General features: G+C 57.9%; 1 protein-coding gene across 1 annotated transcript in view; it reads right to left on the bottom strand.

The window, feature by feature from the left end:
* Positions 1-7,360: 7,360 nt before the first annotated feature.
* GLI2 (GLI family zinc finger 2) overlaps positions 7,361-15,703 on the bottom strand; it is a 181,119-nt gene continuing 172,776 nt past the window's right edge. Inside the window, 5 exon segments of the mRNA XM_024759165.1 lie at positions 7,361-9,275; positions 9,277-9,826; positions 11,278-11,614; positions 13,119-13,397; positions 14,692-14,856. Of these exon segments, the coding sequence (XP_024614933.1) occupies positions 7,511-9,275; positions 9,277-9,826; positions 11,278-11,614; positions 13,119-13,397; positions 14,692-14,856 (3,096 nt within the window). The 3' untranslated portion in view covers positions 7,361-7,510.

The following is a 15,703-nucleotide window of genomic DNA, read 5'->3' as shown; positions in this document are numbered from 1 at the left end:
GAAGGAGGGAAGAGAAAGAGTAGGTGGGGGAGGGAGCGGGAGGGGGGAGGGGAGGGGAGGAAGGAGGAAGGAAGGAAGAGACGGGAAAGGGGAAGAAGGGGAAGAAGAAATAGGAGGAGAAGGAGGAAATGAGGAGAAGACGGAGGAGATTAAGAAGCAGCTGAAGACGGATCACCTTTCAGTAACCTCAGATGACCTCTGAGTTCAGAGAATGTGTTTCTGAACTTGAACTAATGAGCGAACGCGGGTCCCCTGCACGGAGGAAGACCAGTTTGCCACCATGTAGCAGGTCTTCCACACCTACCCAGCTGCAAGAAATCCCCAGGTGGCTCAGGAAGCAGTTGATGGGGGCTTAGAATGTTGCCATGGGCTCCTCCACGCATTCCTTCATCGTTTGAATGAACTGGGTAACCATGGTGTCTTTTTCAGTGGACTTCAGTGCTTGCACCCAGAGGAAACATGCTTCAGTAATAGATTTTCTGGAACTGAGGCAGTCCAGTGGAGTGCATTTTGGAGCTGGAAGGGCCCATCAGAGACCCTCAGCTCACAGTCACAACACAGCTACTAGTTCTACGGTGAGACTCTGGCCCAAAAACCTCGGGTCCCCACCTGCCAGGTCACAGGCTTCTTCCTCCCTTCCCCTAACCCCCAATCCACTTAAAAAACAAACCCCAATACCTCTTAAGGACACCTCAAGGTTTCTACAGCTCCAGGTCTCTGTTCAGAATTCTTTGTAGACTGCAGACATAGTCTCACGTTCAAATACATTCTGCAAGGGCCGCTCACAAGATCCAATTTCTACTCATCTCTTAAGGTTTGGTTCACTCCACCTCTGTGAAGTTTTCCAGAACCACCAGATTTGGAACTAAACTCGGCAGAATTAATCAAAACCACTGATGGGCTCTCATGGGCTGGATCAGACACCGCTCTTTCCTTCAAAGGACTAACTCAGACCATCAGAGCCAGAAAGAAGGAAAGGACTGAATAGTACATATGGGCCATGCCTGTGCTATCGGTGCTGGGGTAGGCAGCCTCCTCCCGGGATTCTAGAAGCAGGAGTCCTAATCCTAAGTTTAGAATGTGCTCATTTTTCTGGGCCTCAATTCATTTGGGGCCGAACTAGAGGTTTGGTTTTCAAACACCACCCTGTGGGCCCATGTGTGTGTTGCTCTGGTTGGCGGGTCGACCTGGGGGTGGGGGTGGGGGTGGGGGCGGAGTGTGGGCTCTGGTCTCCTGCTGTCACCACCAGCGGATCAGCTCCACTTTCATCGCTGTCCTTTACCTCAGCTAGTCAATTTCCTCTGAATAACAGATTGCGTGACTTTTTCTTTTTTCAAATTGGGGTAGAGTTGCTTTACAACGGTGTGTTAGTTTCTGCTGTACAGCAAAGTGAATCAGCTATAGGTACACGTATATCCACTCTTTTTTAGATCTCCGTCCCGTGTAGGTCACCACAGAGCACTGACTAGAGCTCCCTGTGCTGTACAGCAGGTTCTCCTTAGTTATCTATTTTATATATAGTAGTGAATATATGTCAATCCCAATCTCCCAATTCATCCCACCCCCTTCCCCCTTTGGTATCCGTAAGTTTGTTCTCTACATCTGTGGCTCTACTTCTGCCTTGCAAATAAGCTCATCTGTGCCATTTTTCTAGATTCTACATATAAGCAATATTATAAGATAGACTGCATGACTTTTAACATCTGAAAGGCCATGGCACTCTGGACTCAAAAGTTCTCCCACAAAATGGGTTTGGGGACGTAGAAACTTAGAAGAGACCTCTGGACATATCAGGCTGTTGGCACCTCACAGGACTTTAGCACGCTCTTAGGTACACTGGCAAATGTTTAACGACCAGCTCTCTGCGGTTGAAGGCAGGAAGCCCTGGTTGGTCGTGTTTGCTGATTTCCATAGTATGAATCCTCCCTACACGGCCAATGTCAGTGATCGCTATGAACTCTCTGAATAGAGTCGGGAAGACATGCACATCATCGGCTCAGAAGCTGACTTTGGCACGTCATTGGTTGCTGGGCCACAATGAATGACCTCACTCTCCTCCCTTTTGGATTTAGAGCTAACTAAGAGAGTGAGGAGAGAGACGGAGGCTACAATTCAGTCTTATTAGGATCAAAGCTGGTCTGACGCGGGAGGTTGGATTATTGTTCAGATACCGACCTGCGATAATTTTATAGGAGGTGTGCATTTCCCTCTTCCATTGATTCGGGGCTCAGTTATGTGACCTGCCTCCTGTTCCAAGCCCAGGCCTTAAGTGGCCTCCTGTATTTTTACTTGCGCTTTTGAACCTATGCCATCAACATGATGTCCAAACAATGCTCTGGGTCCAGGGGAGAAGGCCCAGGAGCAGCGCTGAGCTGCCTCAGCTGCCCACCCAGGGCAACACCCTCCGCTGACTCACAGACTCCTGAACTCAATAAACGCTGGGTGTTTTATGTTTCAGGACTTTTGTGGTTTTTATTAGATAGCATTACTGGTGCTTATTCAGAAATTGGTACCCAGAATGGGAGGCTGCTGTCACAAAGTCCTAAAATATGGAGCACAGTTTTGGAACTGGGCAGTGAGAACATTTAGAGGACGTTGGAAACATGGCAAGAAAAATGGTGACCTGGGTGATGTGGTGAAGAAATAGTTGGTAAAATGACTGCCTATGTTCTTTGGGGAGGGATAAAACGTTTCTATGAATTCGTGGAATTCGGCAGGCTGGTTTCCAGGCAGAATATTATAAACAGCAGCTTCTTTGAGCTGTAAATGATAAGGTACCCAAAGTAAGAGATGAGTTCAGAAAGGAACCAGCCAGTGTAAAGCAGAATTTAGAAAATGAAATGATTCCTTATTTCCTGTTTCTCCTGCTGCTCCAAGATCTTCAGATGAAGCTCTGGCCCGGGGCACAGAGACCTAGTCCAGGGCAGTGCCGGCGAGACACGGCCTCAGAGTAAAGACGAAGTCTAGGGTGTGCTCTTTTTTTTTTTTTTTTTTTTGCGGTCCGCGGGCCTCTCACTGTTGTGGCCTCTGCCGTTGCGGAGCACAGGCTCCGGACGCGCAGGCTCAGCGGCCATGGCTCACCGGCCCAGCCGCTCTGCGGCATGTGGGATCCTCCCGGACCGGGGCACGAACCCACGTCCCCTGCATCGGCAGGCGGACTCTCAACCACTGCGCCACCAGGGAAGCCCTAGGGTATGCTCTTGATTGTAATCCCTTGGTCTTGTGGTCCTTGAAAGGAATAAGGTGACTGTTGAGTATCCCTTCAGTGACAATGCAGTGCCTAGACACAGCCTGATGTGGGGTGTCGGTAATCAATGTAGAGAGGGGGCATGTCGCCAAAGGAATTACAGGTGTGGCTTTGACGCACAGGGTGGACTAGAATGAAATACCAAAACCCGCCACGTTTGAGGGAGTTGCGTGGGCACATGTATCGTAAGTGTGGAATACAGTGAGGGTGTCTGACACCTAAAGGACCTCAGGCTCCCAACCTTCTTCAGGCAGAAGGGGGTTGGACAGTACTTTGCTACCCAACGAGGTATACTTTCCAATGCCCTCTGTACAAGTGGGAAGGCAGATGGAAAACAAAGAACGCCCCGATGTGGACGCCAGAGCACAACAGACTTGGGAACATTCCACCCAGGAATAGGGTGACCCAGGGTAGGGCCACTGGCGACGTTTCCCCGGCAGGACTTCAGATGCTGTGGACCAGCGGCTGAGACAGGAGTGGCAACTGCCGCGATTCTAGCTCTGGTCCACTCTGTGCGCTGGGTGTGTGTATGAACTCTGTTTAGTTCTTGAGGCTCTGGGTCAAGAAGAGACGCATCCAGAACAGGTATAGACCACACGATCTTAAACTTCGAGCCCAATGACCGATTGGATAGATTTTGGGGTCTTGTGTGAGTGTATGCTGCTTGTGGGAGGGACATGAGGCTGTGAGGGCGGACCATGGGAGACCGTATTATTGCTGAGAAATAGGCACTCTGTCCCCCTCACGCCCGTGGAAGGAGGACACGTCCCGTCGCTGACGATGGGTTTGGCCACGTGGCTTGCTTTTGCCAGAGGAATGCGGGGAAACGGACAGTGCCCTGATTCTGAGCAGAGGCAGAACCTTCTCTGCCTGCTTTCTCATGCCCCTGCCGTTCCCTGAGAAGGCAATGCCCAGGCTGGCCTCCTGACCAGGGAGGCCGATGAGGGTCATGTAGAGCACGGCCAAGCTGCCCCCACCAAGCCGGCTGGATGAGCTGCTCCCAGCTGAGCTGCCCAGCCCGGCCCAACCGGGATCCGTCAAATCCCAGCAGACCCAGATTCATCAGCCAAACAGATGCTGTGACCTGGTGCTGAGGCTGCGTGAGTATTCTCAAGCAGCACGACCGTGGCTGTGGTTAAGTGACGCAGAGCGCGTGGCTGCGTTGAGTGGCTTCTATGGGCTTCTTAATACTGTGGCCCATCCGGTCTCAGGCAGCATTGAACATCCTGGCCTCCCCCGTCCCCAAAGCAGGGCAGAGCTGCTTCCGGGGACTTTTAGCACGTTAAGAAGCAGGGGAGATGCGAAGCCTGAGGATGGGCTTTGAGAGAAGCAGAGGAAAGGGCCCAGCCAGGTACGCTCAGTTCCTCCTCCGGAGGGTGCAATCAGCTAAGTAAGTCCCCCCGTCAAAGAGAGGGGCTCCCCGGGGCTGGGAGTCGGCTGTAGTCTTTCCACCAGGAAGATGTGGCCGCAGACGTGAAGCTTCCCCTAATGCACGGTGACGACTCTGGGACGCTCCCAGAAAGGAAACCTTTGAATTCTGTTTCCCTCGGTGGGGGGTGTGTGTGTGTGTCCTACACTTACTATCAGAGAAGGCTTCTTCCGTGCATCCATGACATCCACAAAAATAGCTCTGAGCTGAACGCGCCGCATGCGGTTTTGGCTTCCTGACTCTCCGAGCTGGGTGCCAAGTTTCCCTCCTGGAGCGAAGCGTGCGCTAGGGGGCCCGGGCCGGGAGTGCAGAGGCACAGCATCCCTGGCCCTACAGAAGGTGCCTTCTAGCCCTGGCAACCCGGTCCTGCGCCCTCCCCTCCCAGCTCCAGAATTCATCCCAGGCCTTACGGCCCCCCTCCCCAGTCCCCCTGAGGCTCAGAGCTGTAGCCCAAACGCTGTTGATGGCAGCCTGCTGGCTCTCCAGACCCGGGTCCCCTGTGCACCTGCCAGGGCCGCCCCCCCAGGGCTCAGAGTCCTGCACCTGGCTGCTCCCCACTGGCCCCTTCGCCCCAGACCGGTTGCTGGGTATCTGGGTGTTACACCTGCTCCCTCTAACTCTGCTTTTGCACCAGAGCACAGGCGGCCGCCTGTTTTCCTCTCCCCACTCCCCAAGACTCAACCGTGCTCATCCAACTGCTCGTCCAAGGGGGGGCTTGGGACCACAGCTGCACCTCGTGTCAACAACCAGTCAGCAAACCAACACAGACGTTCCGTCCAGCGGGCTGAAAGAGCAGCCAGACAACCCCTGTACCGCGTCAAACCCCGGCCCCCCCGCCCCAGACAACAAACAAACAGGCAGTGAAAGTCCCAGCTTTAAACATTTCCTGGCCAAGGCGGAATAGTCAATTTTGACGCTGCTGAGAAAAAAATACAGCCTCGTTTCCGTTCAAATGCACCGAATTTATGGCCCAGGTTTTCATTAACTACTGTCAAGGAAGAAGCAGATAGACCAAATAAATTATGAAAAAATTACTTTTTTAATGTACAAAAAGACTTATTTACAAGTTGAGTATGTCATCTCAATTCATCGCATGTAGAAAAAGCTAAAAATGTTTTGGACATATAAATCTGACCGGATGACTCACCTACAGTATTTTCAGGGATGCTATCTTCTGTACAGACAATATACAGGCTGGGAACAGCTAGTGAAATCCTAGCGCGGGGAAAGACCGTGCACCACACAGAGCCCAGAGCCTTGGAGGTGTCCCAGGGCTGTCGTTTGAAGTTGGCCTTGTCTTTGGACGCCGACGAAGCATTTGCTGTTCTGGGATGTAGAGTCCCAGGTGAGGTTTCGGCCCTGTCCTGGCTGAAGTCAGGGTCATAGTCGGTTCCAAGTTCATAGTGGTGCAGGTGGATTTGGCAAGGTTGCCACGAATTCAACATGGGAAAGGTGTGCGGTGTTTGTACATGTGTGTGGCAGGGAGGATGCACCTATTTACCTTACTGTATGTTCGGGAACAATGTCTTCTGACGCCAGTTGCAAATTCCACTTCCAGGTGGGGCTTGGCCAACACTGAATAGGAGAATTCAGTGATGGTCCCTCAGAGTCCCAAGAATCAACCCCTTCACCCTCCCAACCCCCACTGAGAACACCATGCATATCATCGTTCTCTGTGAAATGAACAGGAGGGCGGCAGGAAGGGAATCCAGAAGACACCGCGACTGCATGTTGTAGCTAGGGGGTTGGTCACTGGGCTGCTGGTGAGCAGACTGCATGGCCTGGAGGAACTTGGGCGGAGGTTGCTGTCAAGCCCTGGGGTTTATCCATGGTCAAGTGGGTGCATAGTGCATTGGAGAAACAGGCTTGGGTAAACACGCGACTTCCTCGTCCTACTGGGAGACCTCCAGGGCAGCCTGAAGCTGGGCCCCCGGTGCGCTCACTTTACCCAGGTCCCAGGCCACGCTTCAGCTCACCTTGGCCATCCTTAACCCACAGCAGCTCCGGCAGCCCCGAGGTATTTAGAAATGTGTTCTTTTCAGGAAGGGCTACATTCTACACGCACGAACACTGTAAACATGGTCTGGAGAGGCCAGGGTAACTTCTGGGCTTGTCCTGAGTATTACACTGTTTTCTTTCCTTTTTTCGGGTGATACTTCCATACTTCACTCATCCACACACACTCGGACAGTCGGCCAGCTGTAAACTTAGCTTTGCGGGGTAGAGATGCCTGCTCTACCAAACCCGGAATCAGGATGTGCTTCCAAATCATCCAGGTAAAAATTTTTTTCCACTCCATGGCAAGGGATGTTAGAGGCCTCAAGAATTAAGCTTCATAGAAGAATTCCGGTGGGCCATGAATTCCTTTACTTTGCAGGTACTGGAACAAGAAGCTTATCTTCCTGGATTAGAATACCTAGTATGGCTTTCAGATTCAAATCCAAATGTGGTTCCTCTCGCCTCTTTCCACGTGTGCTTAGAAAGCCCTGGGCCAACGTAATCCCTCATTAGCCAGATGACAGAGGTGACAAAGCCAGAACAGAGTGGTCCTATAAACACCAAAGGCTGCGAAGCGCTGTGTAAACGAGTTTTGCATTCCTGCCTTGCCTTTTCTGTTGAGGCTTTCTTCAGAGTTCCTACAGATAATCTAAAAGAAGACCAGACAGGACGCACATAAACCTGCCCTTAAAGCCTCTGTGGTCTGAACCAGACACTGGCCAAACTCCCTCAGACCTATTTAATACTTTTGGGGGGAAAAGATGAAACGGACGAAAGGCCCACGCTCTGGGAAGCGCTGGTCCCTCGGGGTCCGCACAGCGCCAGGCGCCGGGGCCTTAGGTCATCATGTTCAGGAACTTGCTCTCCTCGGCCAGGCTGGTGAGCATGGAGCTCATGTCCCCGACCGCCATGTTGCTGATGCCCGCGGGGATGGAGGGCAGAGTCAGGGAGTTGCGCGGGGTGGTGAGGCGGGAGGAGCTCTGGGAGAAGCCGTGGAGGAGACTGGGGCTCAGGGCTCCCGAGAGCAAGCTGGAGTGATCGCCGTCATCCATGATGGCATCAAAATCAATCTGGGGGGCCTCGAGTAGCTGGGAGTCCACAGTGCTGGACACCTGGTTGAGCCCTGGCGAGGGCAAGGCCTGGGGCTGCAGAGGCTGGGGCCGCATGGCCTGGCAGCCGGCCTGGTTCTCCAGGCCTCCGTTCTGCTCGTACATGTGGATCTGGCCGTAATAGTAAAGCGTGCTGCGGTCCTGGGTCCCGCCCGCATCCTGGGCGGGTGCCTGGGGAGTCAGGGCCAACACGCCGCCCATCGTCCCCTTGGGCACAGACTCTGCCATCTCCTGGTCGATTGACAGGGCAGCCATGGCGTGGCCAGAGGCCCTGGCATAGGCCAGCTGCTGCCCCGCACGCACCCCACGGCGGCGGCCAGCAGGGCCGGGCTCTGCGGGTGGCCGGGGTTGCACTAGGCCAAAGCTCGATCCGGCCGCCCCCGTCGGGCCCTGCTGAGGCCCCACGAAGCCAGGCTGGTGGGAAGGCACAAGGCTGGGGCCTTGGCAGTAGCCCTCCTGGCTCATGGCTGTGGCCAGGTGATGGCTCTGCTGTGGGTAGCTCTGGGCTAGGTGAGGTGGTGGCATCCTAGCCAGGCTGGAACTGGGGATGTCAAGTTCCCTGTGGCTGCTGCCCATCATGGCGGGGTCAGGGACAACTTCCATCTGCTGGGGGAGCCCCAGGTGGCCCGGCTTGGCCGCCATGTTGCTGCAGGACCGGGGGAACTGGTGCGGGGCCCCACCCAGGGGGCTCAGCTGGGCATGGGCTTGGCCGTAGCCAGGGTGGGCGCTCACAGCAGCCTCCATGCTGGAACACTGGCCACCTGCCCCTGGCTGCCGCAGCTGCTGCATGTAGTTTACCCTGGGCGCAGAGGGCGCTCCACTGCAGGGCTGCAGGTGTGGCTGCGAGCTGTCCAGGACCCCGGGGCTCAGCTGCAGGCCCTGCTGACTGTAGCCTGGATACTGGCCGAAGGCTGGCTTCTGTGGCACCACCGCCAAGTGGCCCTGTGGGAAGGGCGGAGGCTTCCCCTGGCTGGCCAGGGCGTCCACGGTGCCGGAGCTCACCTCGTTCCACTGCACAGGCATGCTGTTTTTGTTCAGGCTGGAGGGGGCCACGTAACCCATTGGGCAGCCTCCCAGCACAGGGGCAGAGGGGCCCACGTTGGAGTCTGCGGCCGCTATCGTGTGCCGGCCGTGCAGCCCGGGGCTGGGCAGTTTGGGGTTCTCGGAGAAGCAGGTGCTCTCCGGGGGGTACACCTTTGGGGCGCTCTCCTCCAGGGCGCCACCGGCATGCGCCTTGATGTACTGCACCACGTCGTCAGGCAGTACAAGGTCGTCCTCCGGCAGCCCGAGGCTGACCTCGGGGCCCACGCCGTCCGCCCCCACCGCCAAGGCCTCCATCACTGCGTTCTCGCTAATACTGGGCGGCCGGGGCGAGTAGGCGCCTCGGGCCAGGCCGCCGTCGGCGCTCGCGTGGCTCTGCAGACGGAGGCCTCGGCCCTGGGCGCAGGGCAGCGGCAGAGCTGCCGGGGTCACGTCGTGGGCGCTGTGGAATGTAGTGCGGCCCATCGCTGCCCCGCCGAGGCCCGATCGGGTGCGGGCAGGCAGCGGGCAGCACGCGCTCGGGCGCATCCAGGAGCGCCAGCCGGGTCCGCAGGCTAGTGCGCTCCAGGCTGGGCAACGGGGTGGGGGGCGGCCCGCCCGTGGCTGCCGCGTACTTGGCCCGCAGGCTGTACTGCTGGGCGGGCGTGAGCTGGAGCAGCCCCGGGCCGCCACCACCGCTGCCGCCATACTGGCTGGCCTCGCTGGAGCGCCGCGACGCGTCGGTGGAGATGGGGTCATAGGAGTCGGCGGAGCTGGCGGGGTGTGCGCGGCCGGCGCCCAGGGGCGAGGCCTCGCTGGAGCGGCGGCTGGAGAAGGAGGGGGAGATGCCCGAGGAGCGGCGGCTCACGGTGTAGGCCGAGCTGACCGTGCTGGTGGAGCTGTCGCGGCGCTCCTGCAGGTGGCTCAGCACGGTCACCTCGCCGGCGGACAGATCGGACAGCCGCGGGTTGGGCAGCAGCCCCGCTGGCCCGCCGCCGCCTCTGAAGTTTTCCAGCACGGAGCCTGCGGGAGAGGAGAGGGGTCAGCGCCGGGGACTGGGGACAAGGGGCGGTACACTGCCTGCTTGGGCCACACTGAGGCTGCTGGGCCCAGAGTCCTGGAACGGGACCTGGCACCCAGCAGGAACCCAGCTAATGATTTCTCAACAAGAGGAAGAAAGGAAGGGACAGTTAGCAAACGGTGGCACTCATTGCCAGGGCGGCTAGTGGAAGTTAGGAGGCCCGATCCCAATCTAGCACTGCCCGGCTGGCCCTGCGTTCTCATTCGGCCCCATCCTCAGTTTCTCCAGCTGTGGATGGGATGTGCCTCTCCGTAGCACTGGGTTACCCCCAAGAGCCCAGGAGGGCCCTGGCCACAGCCTCCCTGCATCCCCACCATCTACGGATGGGCGTTGCCATGTGGGCTCCCCTGGGACTGAGTTTACCCAGCAGGCTGTTTAGGGGGACTGTCCTGAGACCCACAGCCACGGTGGGGTGGTGTGGAGAGGCAGCAGAGTGGTTAGGGAGAAGACAGCTGCAACGCAGGCCCACCGCCAGCCGCGACTCATCTCACAGGCAGCTCTGGGCCTTGAGCAGCCTCTACAGCCCTGCAGAGATCTATCCCTGGACGTGGGCCATGCCGGGAGGGGTGACCTTGGGTGAGGCAGCTGTCAGCACCCCAGGCAATCTCTGGAGGAGGTGGGGAGTTGAAGGCCATCTGCCGGCAGTTCCCTCGACAGCTGGGGCAACGAATCCCCCCTTCAAGGAGGAGCAAGGTGGTGCCTCTCAGGGTCTCCTCTTAATAACTCAGTGCCACGGTGCACACTGGGCCCTGGAAGGCAGTGTGGAGGCTCAGTGCCTCAAGGTGTCTGGCGCCCGGCACGCGGCCTGGCACAGTGGCACTCAAGAAATGCCTGGTGAAGACGTCTTCCACCTCAAAGTCTGGCCAATGCTTCCTGAGGCTGAGCACAGGGCTGCCCCCTCCGTTGACGCCCTCCCTGCGCCTCCCCAGCTGCCCTGCTTTCTCTCGAGCTACACTGAGCTCTGTCCTCAGCGCTACTCGCTCATTCGGCATCTCGTAACTTGGCCTTCTAACCACAGGGACCTGGAATGTGTCCCTGTCCTGCCGAGCCCTTTGCCGTGGTGTGCGCGGCAGGTGCCTGGTAGGCAAGTGCATGGCTCACGAGGAGAGCAAAGGCTGAGCTGGGTCTGCCTGCCTGGGGGCTTATGGGGATGCAGTATGGTGTAGCCGGAGGAGCATGGGCTTCGGAGCCACTCAGGCCTGGGCTGAGCCTCAGCTCTGCCACCGATCTGAGCAAAGCACTTTCACCTCTCTGAGCCTCAATTCCCTGACCTGTGCAATGGGCTTGTAAGATCCATCTTCTCTAGGGCACATGGTGCCTGGTGGGTATGAACCTCATCGTGCTGCCCTGGGCTCCCTCCCACCCCACCTGCACGCCCAGGGCCTCCACTCACCACTTGCCGGCAGCGGGGGCAGCTTGGAGTTCTGGGTGTGTGGAGCCGGCCCGGCCCATGAGCAGGAATCCTTGAGCGACTTGAGCTTCTCCCTCTTGAGCTGCTCGAACCGGTGCACGGTGGTCATGTGTTTGCGCAGCTGCAGGCCACCGGCAGAGGGGGTGGCCAGGGCGGAGGCGTCGGCCCCTGGCGGTGGGTCCTCCAGAGCCGTCAGGTCTGCCAGGCTCCCGGGCCCTGTCCCCGGCATCTCCACACCGCTGTCATTGTTGGGGGCACTGCCCAGAGGAGAGGGCTCGCTGCTGCAGGAAGACTGGGCCCCGGGGCTGGACTGACACAGCTGTGGGGAGCATGGTGAGAAGGCACGGACTCAGAGGGTGTGAGCACCCACCGGCCCCGCCACCCATGCTGCACCCTTGCACACCCGGGGGCAGGAAGCTGCCGTATGGAGGAGCTTTCAAAGCATCACTGCTCTGAACCTCGACTTCCCCAACTGTAAGCGGGACCCAACCTGACTCCTGGAGAGAGTCAGTGGATGGATGGAGACCACCCGGCGAGTAGAAGGCAGCGGGTAATCGCCAGGTACCCACCACCCACCTGCCCTAGCCCCCTGCTATGCTCCTAAGCTTTCCCAGCCAGCGTCTGGGCCAGAGCTCTCTGCCTGCAGAGCTGTCAGTATGAGGACCCTATGAAGCTGAGCCCCACAGAGGCTGCCGCAGCCGCGTGAAATAGACAGGAAGGAGGAGACTCAAGTACCCCAACAACAGCGATGGGGGTGGGCCACTCGATGAAGTAAGAACCAGTGAAGGCCTGCTACCTGCCGTCTGCCCAGCAGGCCGGAGGTGGGTTGCTAGAAAGGGAAGGGTTGACTGCGGAGGGTGCAGCTGCTGGACACAGCCCTCGCCCTTGACCTGAGTGGCCACCCCAAACCAGCCCTCCCTCTGCAACAGGGTGAATTGAGGCGAGAGCTGGTGGCACACGTGTACGGGGTGGAACCCCACAGAAACTGGGCTCCCTCCACCGTGACTTGGGATCTGAGCCCAAATGAGGCTCACCTGGGATGCAGCATCCCTGGTTCATTTCTAACCTAAAGGCTCCCAAATTCCAGACCTTTCCAGGGGAGCTGCACACAGCACGGCCCACACCCCTCACCTCGGCACTCAAGGCCTTCTGTAGGTCAGGCCCGCCCTGCTCCGCAGTCCAGATTCACACCTCCACCCTGCCCTGACCCTCACGTGGGCTTGGACCCCACCGCTTCCCCCTGTGCCTGCAAGCTTGACCCCTGCTGCCAGCCTCGAGCTGTTCCGACGGCCCCACCTGCGGTGCCTGCGGTCTACGTACCCGAACCTGCCTTCCCGGCCGTAAGGAGCCTGGACAAGCGCCCCAGCCCCCCTCACTCACGCCAGCGCGCCCAGAGCCCACCCCGCTGCTTCGCTCACCTCAGTACCGTCTATCCTTAAGGGAGGTACAGTCAGGAGAAAGAGGTGGAGACAAAGAACAGGTGGTTAGAACAAAAGGGGTGCAGGCCAGAGGGGCAAGGACGCAGAGACAGGACAGAGGGGCGGGGGCAGCTGCGGCGGCGGCGGGTACTGGTTGGAAAGGCAGACACCGGGTACCGCCCCACCCCCTGCAAACTGACCTCGTCGGGGGAGGCATCCCCGTCACCCACGGCCTGCCCAGCAGGATGGGACCTGGCACGAAACAGGTTCCATGGGGGCCCAAGGTGGTGATGGGGGCCAGCTGAGCTGGAGAGAGGAGGGACATCCTTGCGCCCCTGGTGCCGCTGGGCACGGCCTCCTGGGGGCGGGGTATGGACCGGGCCTCTGCTGCGCAGCCCTGCTTACCCCGGAGCGCTCGGTCTTGATGGCTTTGACGTGCAGGCAGTCCTCCACGGCCTGGCTGGTGCTGCTGGCCTCGGCACTCTCCTCGGAGCCCCGGCCAGGCTCGGCGCCGGCCTCGCTGTCCCCGTTCTCCCTGAGCAGGGGGGTGCGGAGGTGCACGTCGTTGCGCTGCTTCTTGGTGACGTGAGCATCTGGGCCGTGGACCGTTTTCACGTGCTTCCGGAGGGAGCTGGGGTCTGTGTACCTCTTGGTGCAGCCTGGGATCTTGCAGATGTAGGGTTTCTGGAAGAGAAGAGGCGTTACGGATGGGACAGGAAGGCAGACTCCGCATGGGAGCACCGTCCGTCTTCCCGAAGCCCCGTCCTTCGGCAGAGCAGAGCTGGCGGCACTGTCGGAAGGCGCTGGGTCCATGGATGGAGCCACGTCAGCCCCGCCCCGCAGGAGTCCCGCCCACAGGAGTCCCGCCCCGCAGGAGCCCCGCCCCGCCGGCTTCGCCTGCCACCTTTTCCTGCAGGTAAGCCTGTGGTTAAGGGGGCCCCACCACGGACCGGGGACATGGATCAGAGCCTGTAGAGGGAGGGGACACACAGTGCCTGGTGTGATCCGCATAGCGATTGGGGCGCTGGGCATTTTGGTATCAGTAGCGAGTGTATTACCTCGTTATACGTCTGTGACACAGCACGAACACCTGCTCTGTCTCACGAGGAAAGACAGGTTCAGAGAGGCAAAGACACTGTCCCCAAGTCACCCAGGAGTGGGATGAAAACCCAGGGTTTCTGAACCTCGGTCCTGAGCTCATACACACACACAAAAGTGACATCCACATATAGACATACTCTGTCTACATGCACACAGGTACACACACGTATGCACATACAAGTAAACTCACACATCCACGTAAACTCACACACACGTATGTAAACACCCACACGTGTACATATACTTACAAATACATAGCCACACACCCACACACATAATACATACAACCACATCCACACACATGCACATACATACTTGCAAACACACATACCCACACACACCCTTATCCAAGACTAGCTCTTGTCTTTAGACACTCTGAGGGGTTCAGATACCTTTGGGAAGTCCTTGAACTTCCTACCAGCACTGGAGCAAGTCCCTTTGGGGTCCAAAATGTATCAAAACGTTTAGAAACATCCTTTCCTGAGTCTACCTGAGTGACAGCAGTTGAATGGCTGGGCGGGGACCGGAAGGCGGGTACAGAGCCACCATGAGCTTCCACCCGACATTCCTCCCTGGGCTCCCTCAGCCCTGCCTGGGGTTCTGGCTACCTGGAGTGACAGAGGCTGCTCTGTGCTCCACGCGGGGAGGGACCGACAGCTCCGCAGGCCCCGGCGGCACGAGCAGCTGGAGCGTGTCATCCGCGCTGCCAGCCTGTGGTGGGGGCGACAGGGCTGCCGCTGCATGCTGAGTCCCCACACCAGGGGGCAGAGGGAAGTGGCACCTGGCCACCGAATGGCCTCTGGGTGTCTAGAAGCCGTGGGATGAGGGTGATGCATTCACGCACGTGCCCGCTGCCCGCCTCCCTGGGGCCGGGTACCTCGTTGGAATGGGTGCGGTTCTGGTGCTTGGCGCGGTCCGAGGCATTCGAGAAGGCTTTGTTGCAGCCCTCATGCTCACACACGTACGGCTTCTCCCCTGTGTGGGAGCGCAGGTGCGTCTTCAGGTTCTCCAGGCGGGAGTAGGCCTTCGAGCAGCCCTCAAACTGGGAAGAGGCGGGTTCAGTCAGTGAGGGCGCCCCATATCCACCGCAGGGAGCCTGACCTGGGGGCCCGCTCTGCCCCGCACGTGCAGCCAGGCGCACGGATCTCAGCGACAGCATCTACCTTCCTTCCTGATTATATAAATGACACGTCGCAAAAACATGGAAGGGACAGGAAAATGACACCGTCCACGGCCCAGGGACAGCCGACACCCAGGCAAATCTCATTCTGGGGACTCTGCAGTTCATCCCCGCACGTTTTTCAAACCCAAATCGGGAACATCTCAAGCGTTCAGTTACTTATTCTGCTCGTTAAAATCAACAGCACATTGTAAAGACTCTTCCCATATGATTACAAACTCTGTAAATGTTCTCGTCAACTGTTTCCCAACGCCACTCCCTGATTAGAACTGTTCTGTGCATTGAATGTGCTGAGAATAAAATCCAGGGTCCTCTGCGTCCCTGAGGGAGCTGGCCATCCTCGCCCTCGGTCCCTTCTGCTCCCCAACCCCGCTGAGCTCTTCCTGGCGAGTGGTCTTTGCGCACACTGTCCCCTCTGGCTGGAACCTCCTTCCCACCCCCACCCACCCCGGCATTGGCTTGGCCCACTCCCTCTCAGTCTTTGAGGTCATCTCCTCCGAGAGCAGTTCTCTGATTTTTTAAATTATAATACCACCCTTTTCCCTTTATACTTCCTAACACAGTTTATAATTATCTTAATCATTTTGTTATCTGGCCTTCCCACTAGGATACAAGCTCCCTGAGAGCAGGTACTTTCTGGGTCTTGTTCATTTCTGTGTTCCTAGGACTTAGCGCCTGACGAAGAGAAACATGTGCAGCGCTCAGTAAG

The sequence above is a fragment of the Neophocaena asiaeorientalis genome, unplaced genomic scaffold, assembly GCF_003031525.2.
Source record: "Neophocaena asiaeorientalis asiaeorientalis breed wild unplaced genomic scaffold, Neophocaena_asiaeorientalis_V1.1 scaffold593, whole genome shotgun sequence".
In the NCBI taxonomy this organism is placed as follows: Eukaryota; Metazoa; Chordata; class Mammalia; order Artiodactyla; family Phocoenidae; genus Neophocaena; species Neophocaena asiaeorientalis.
This window is presented reverse-complemented; position numbering and strand designations above follow the sequence as displayed.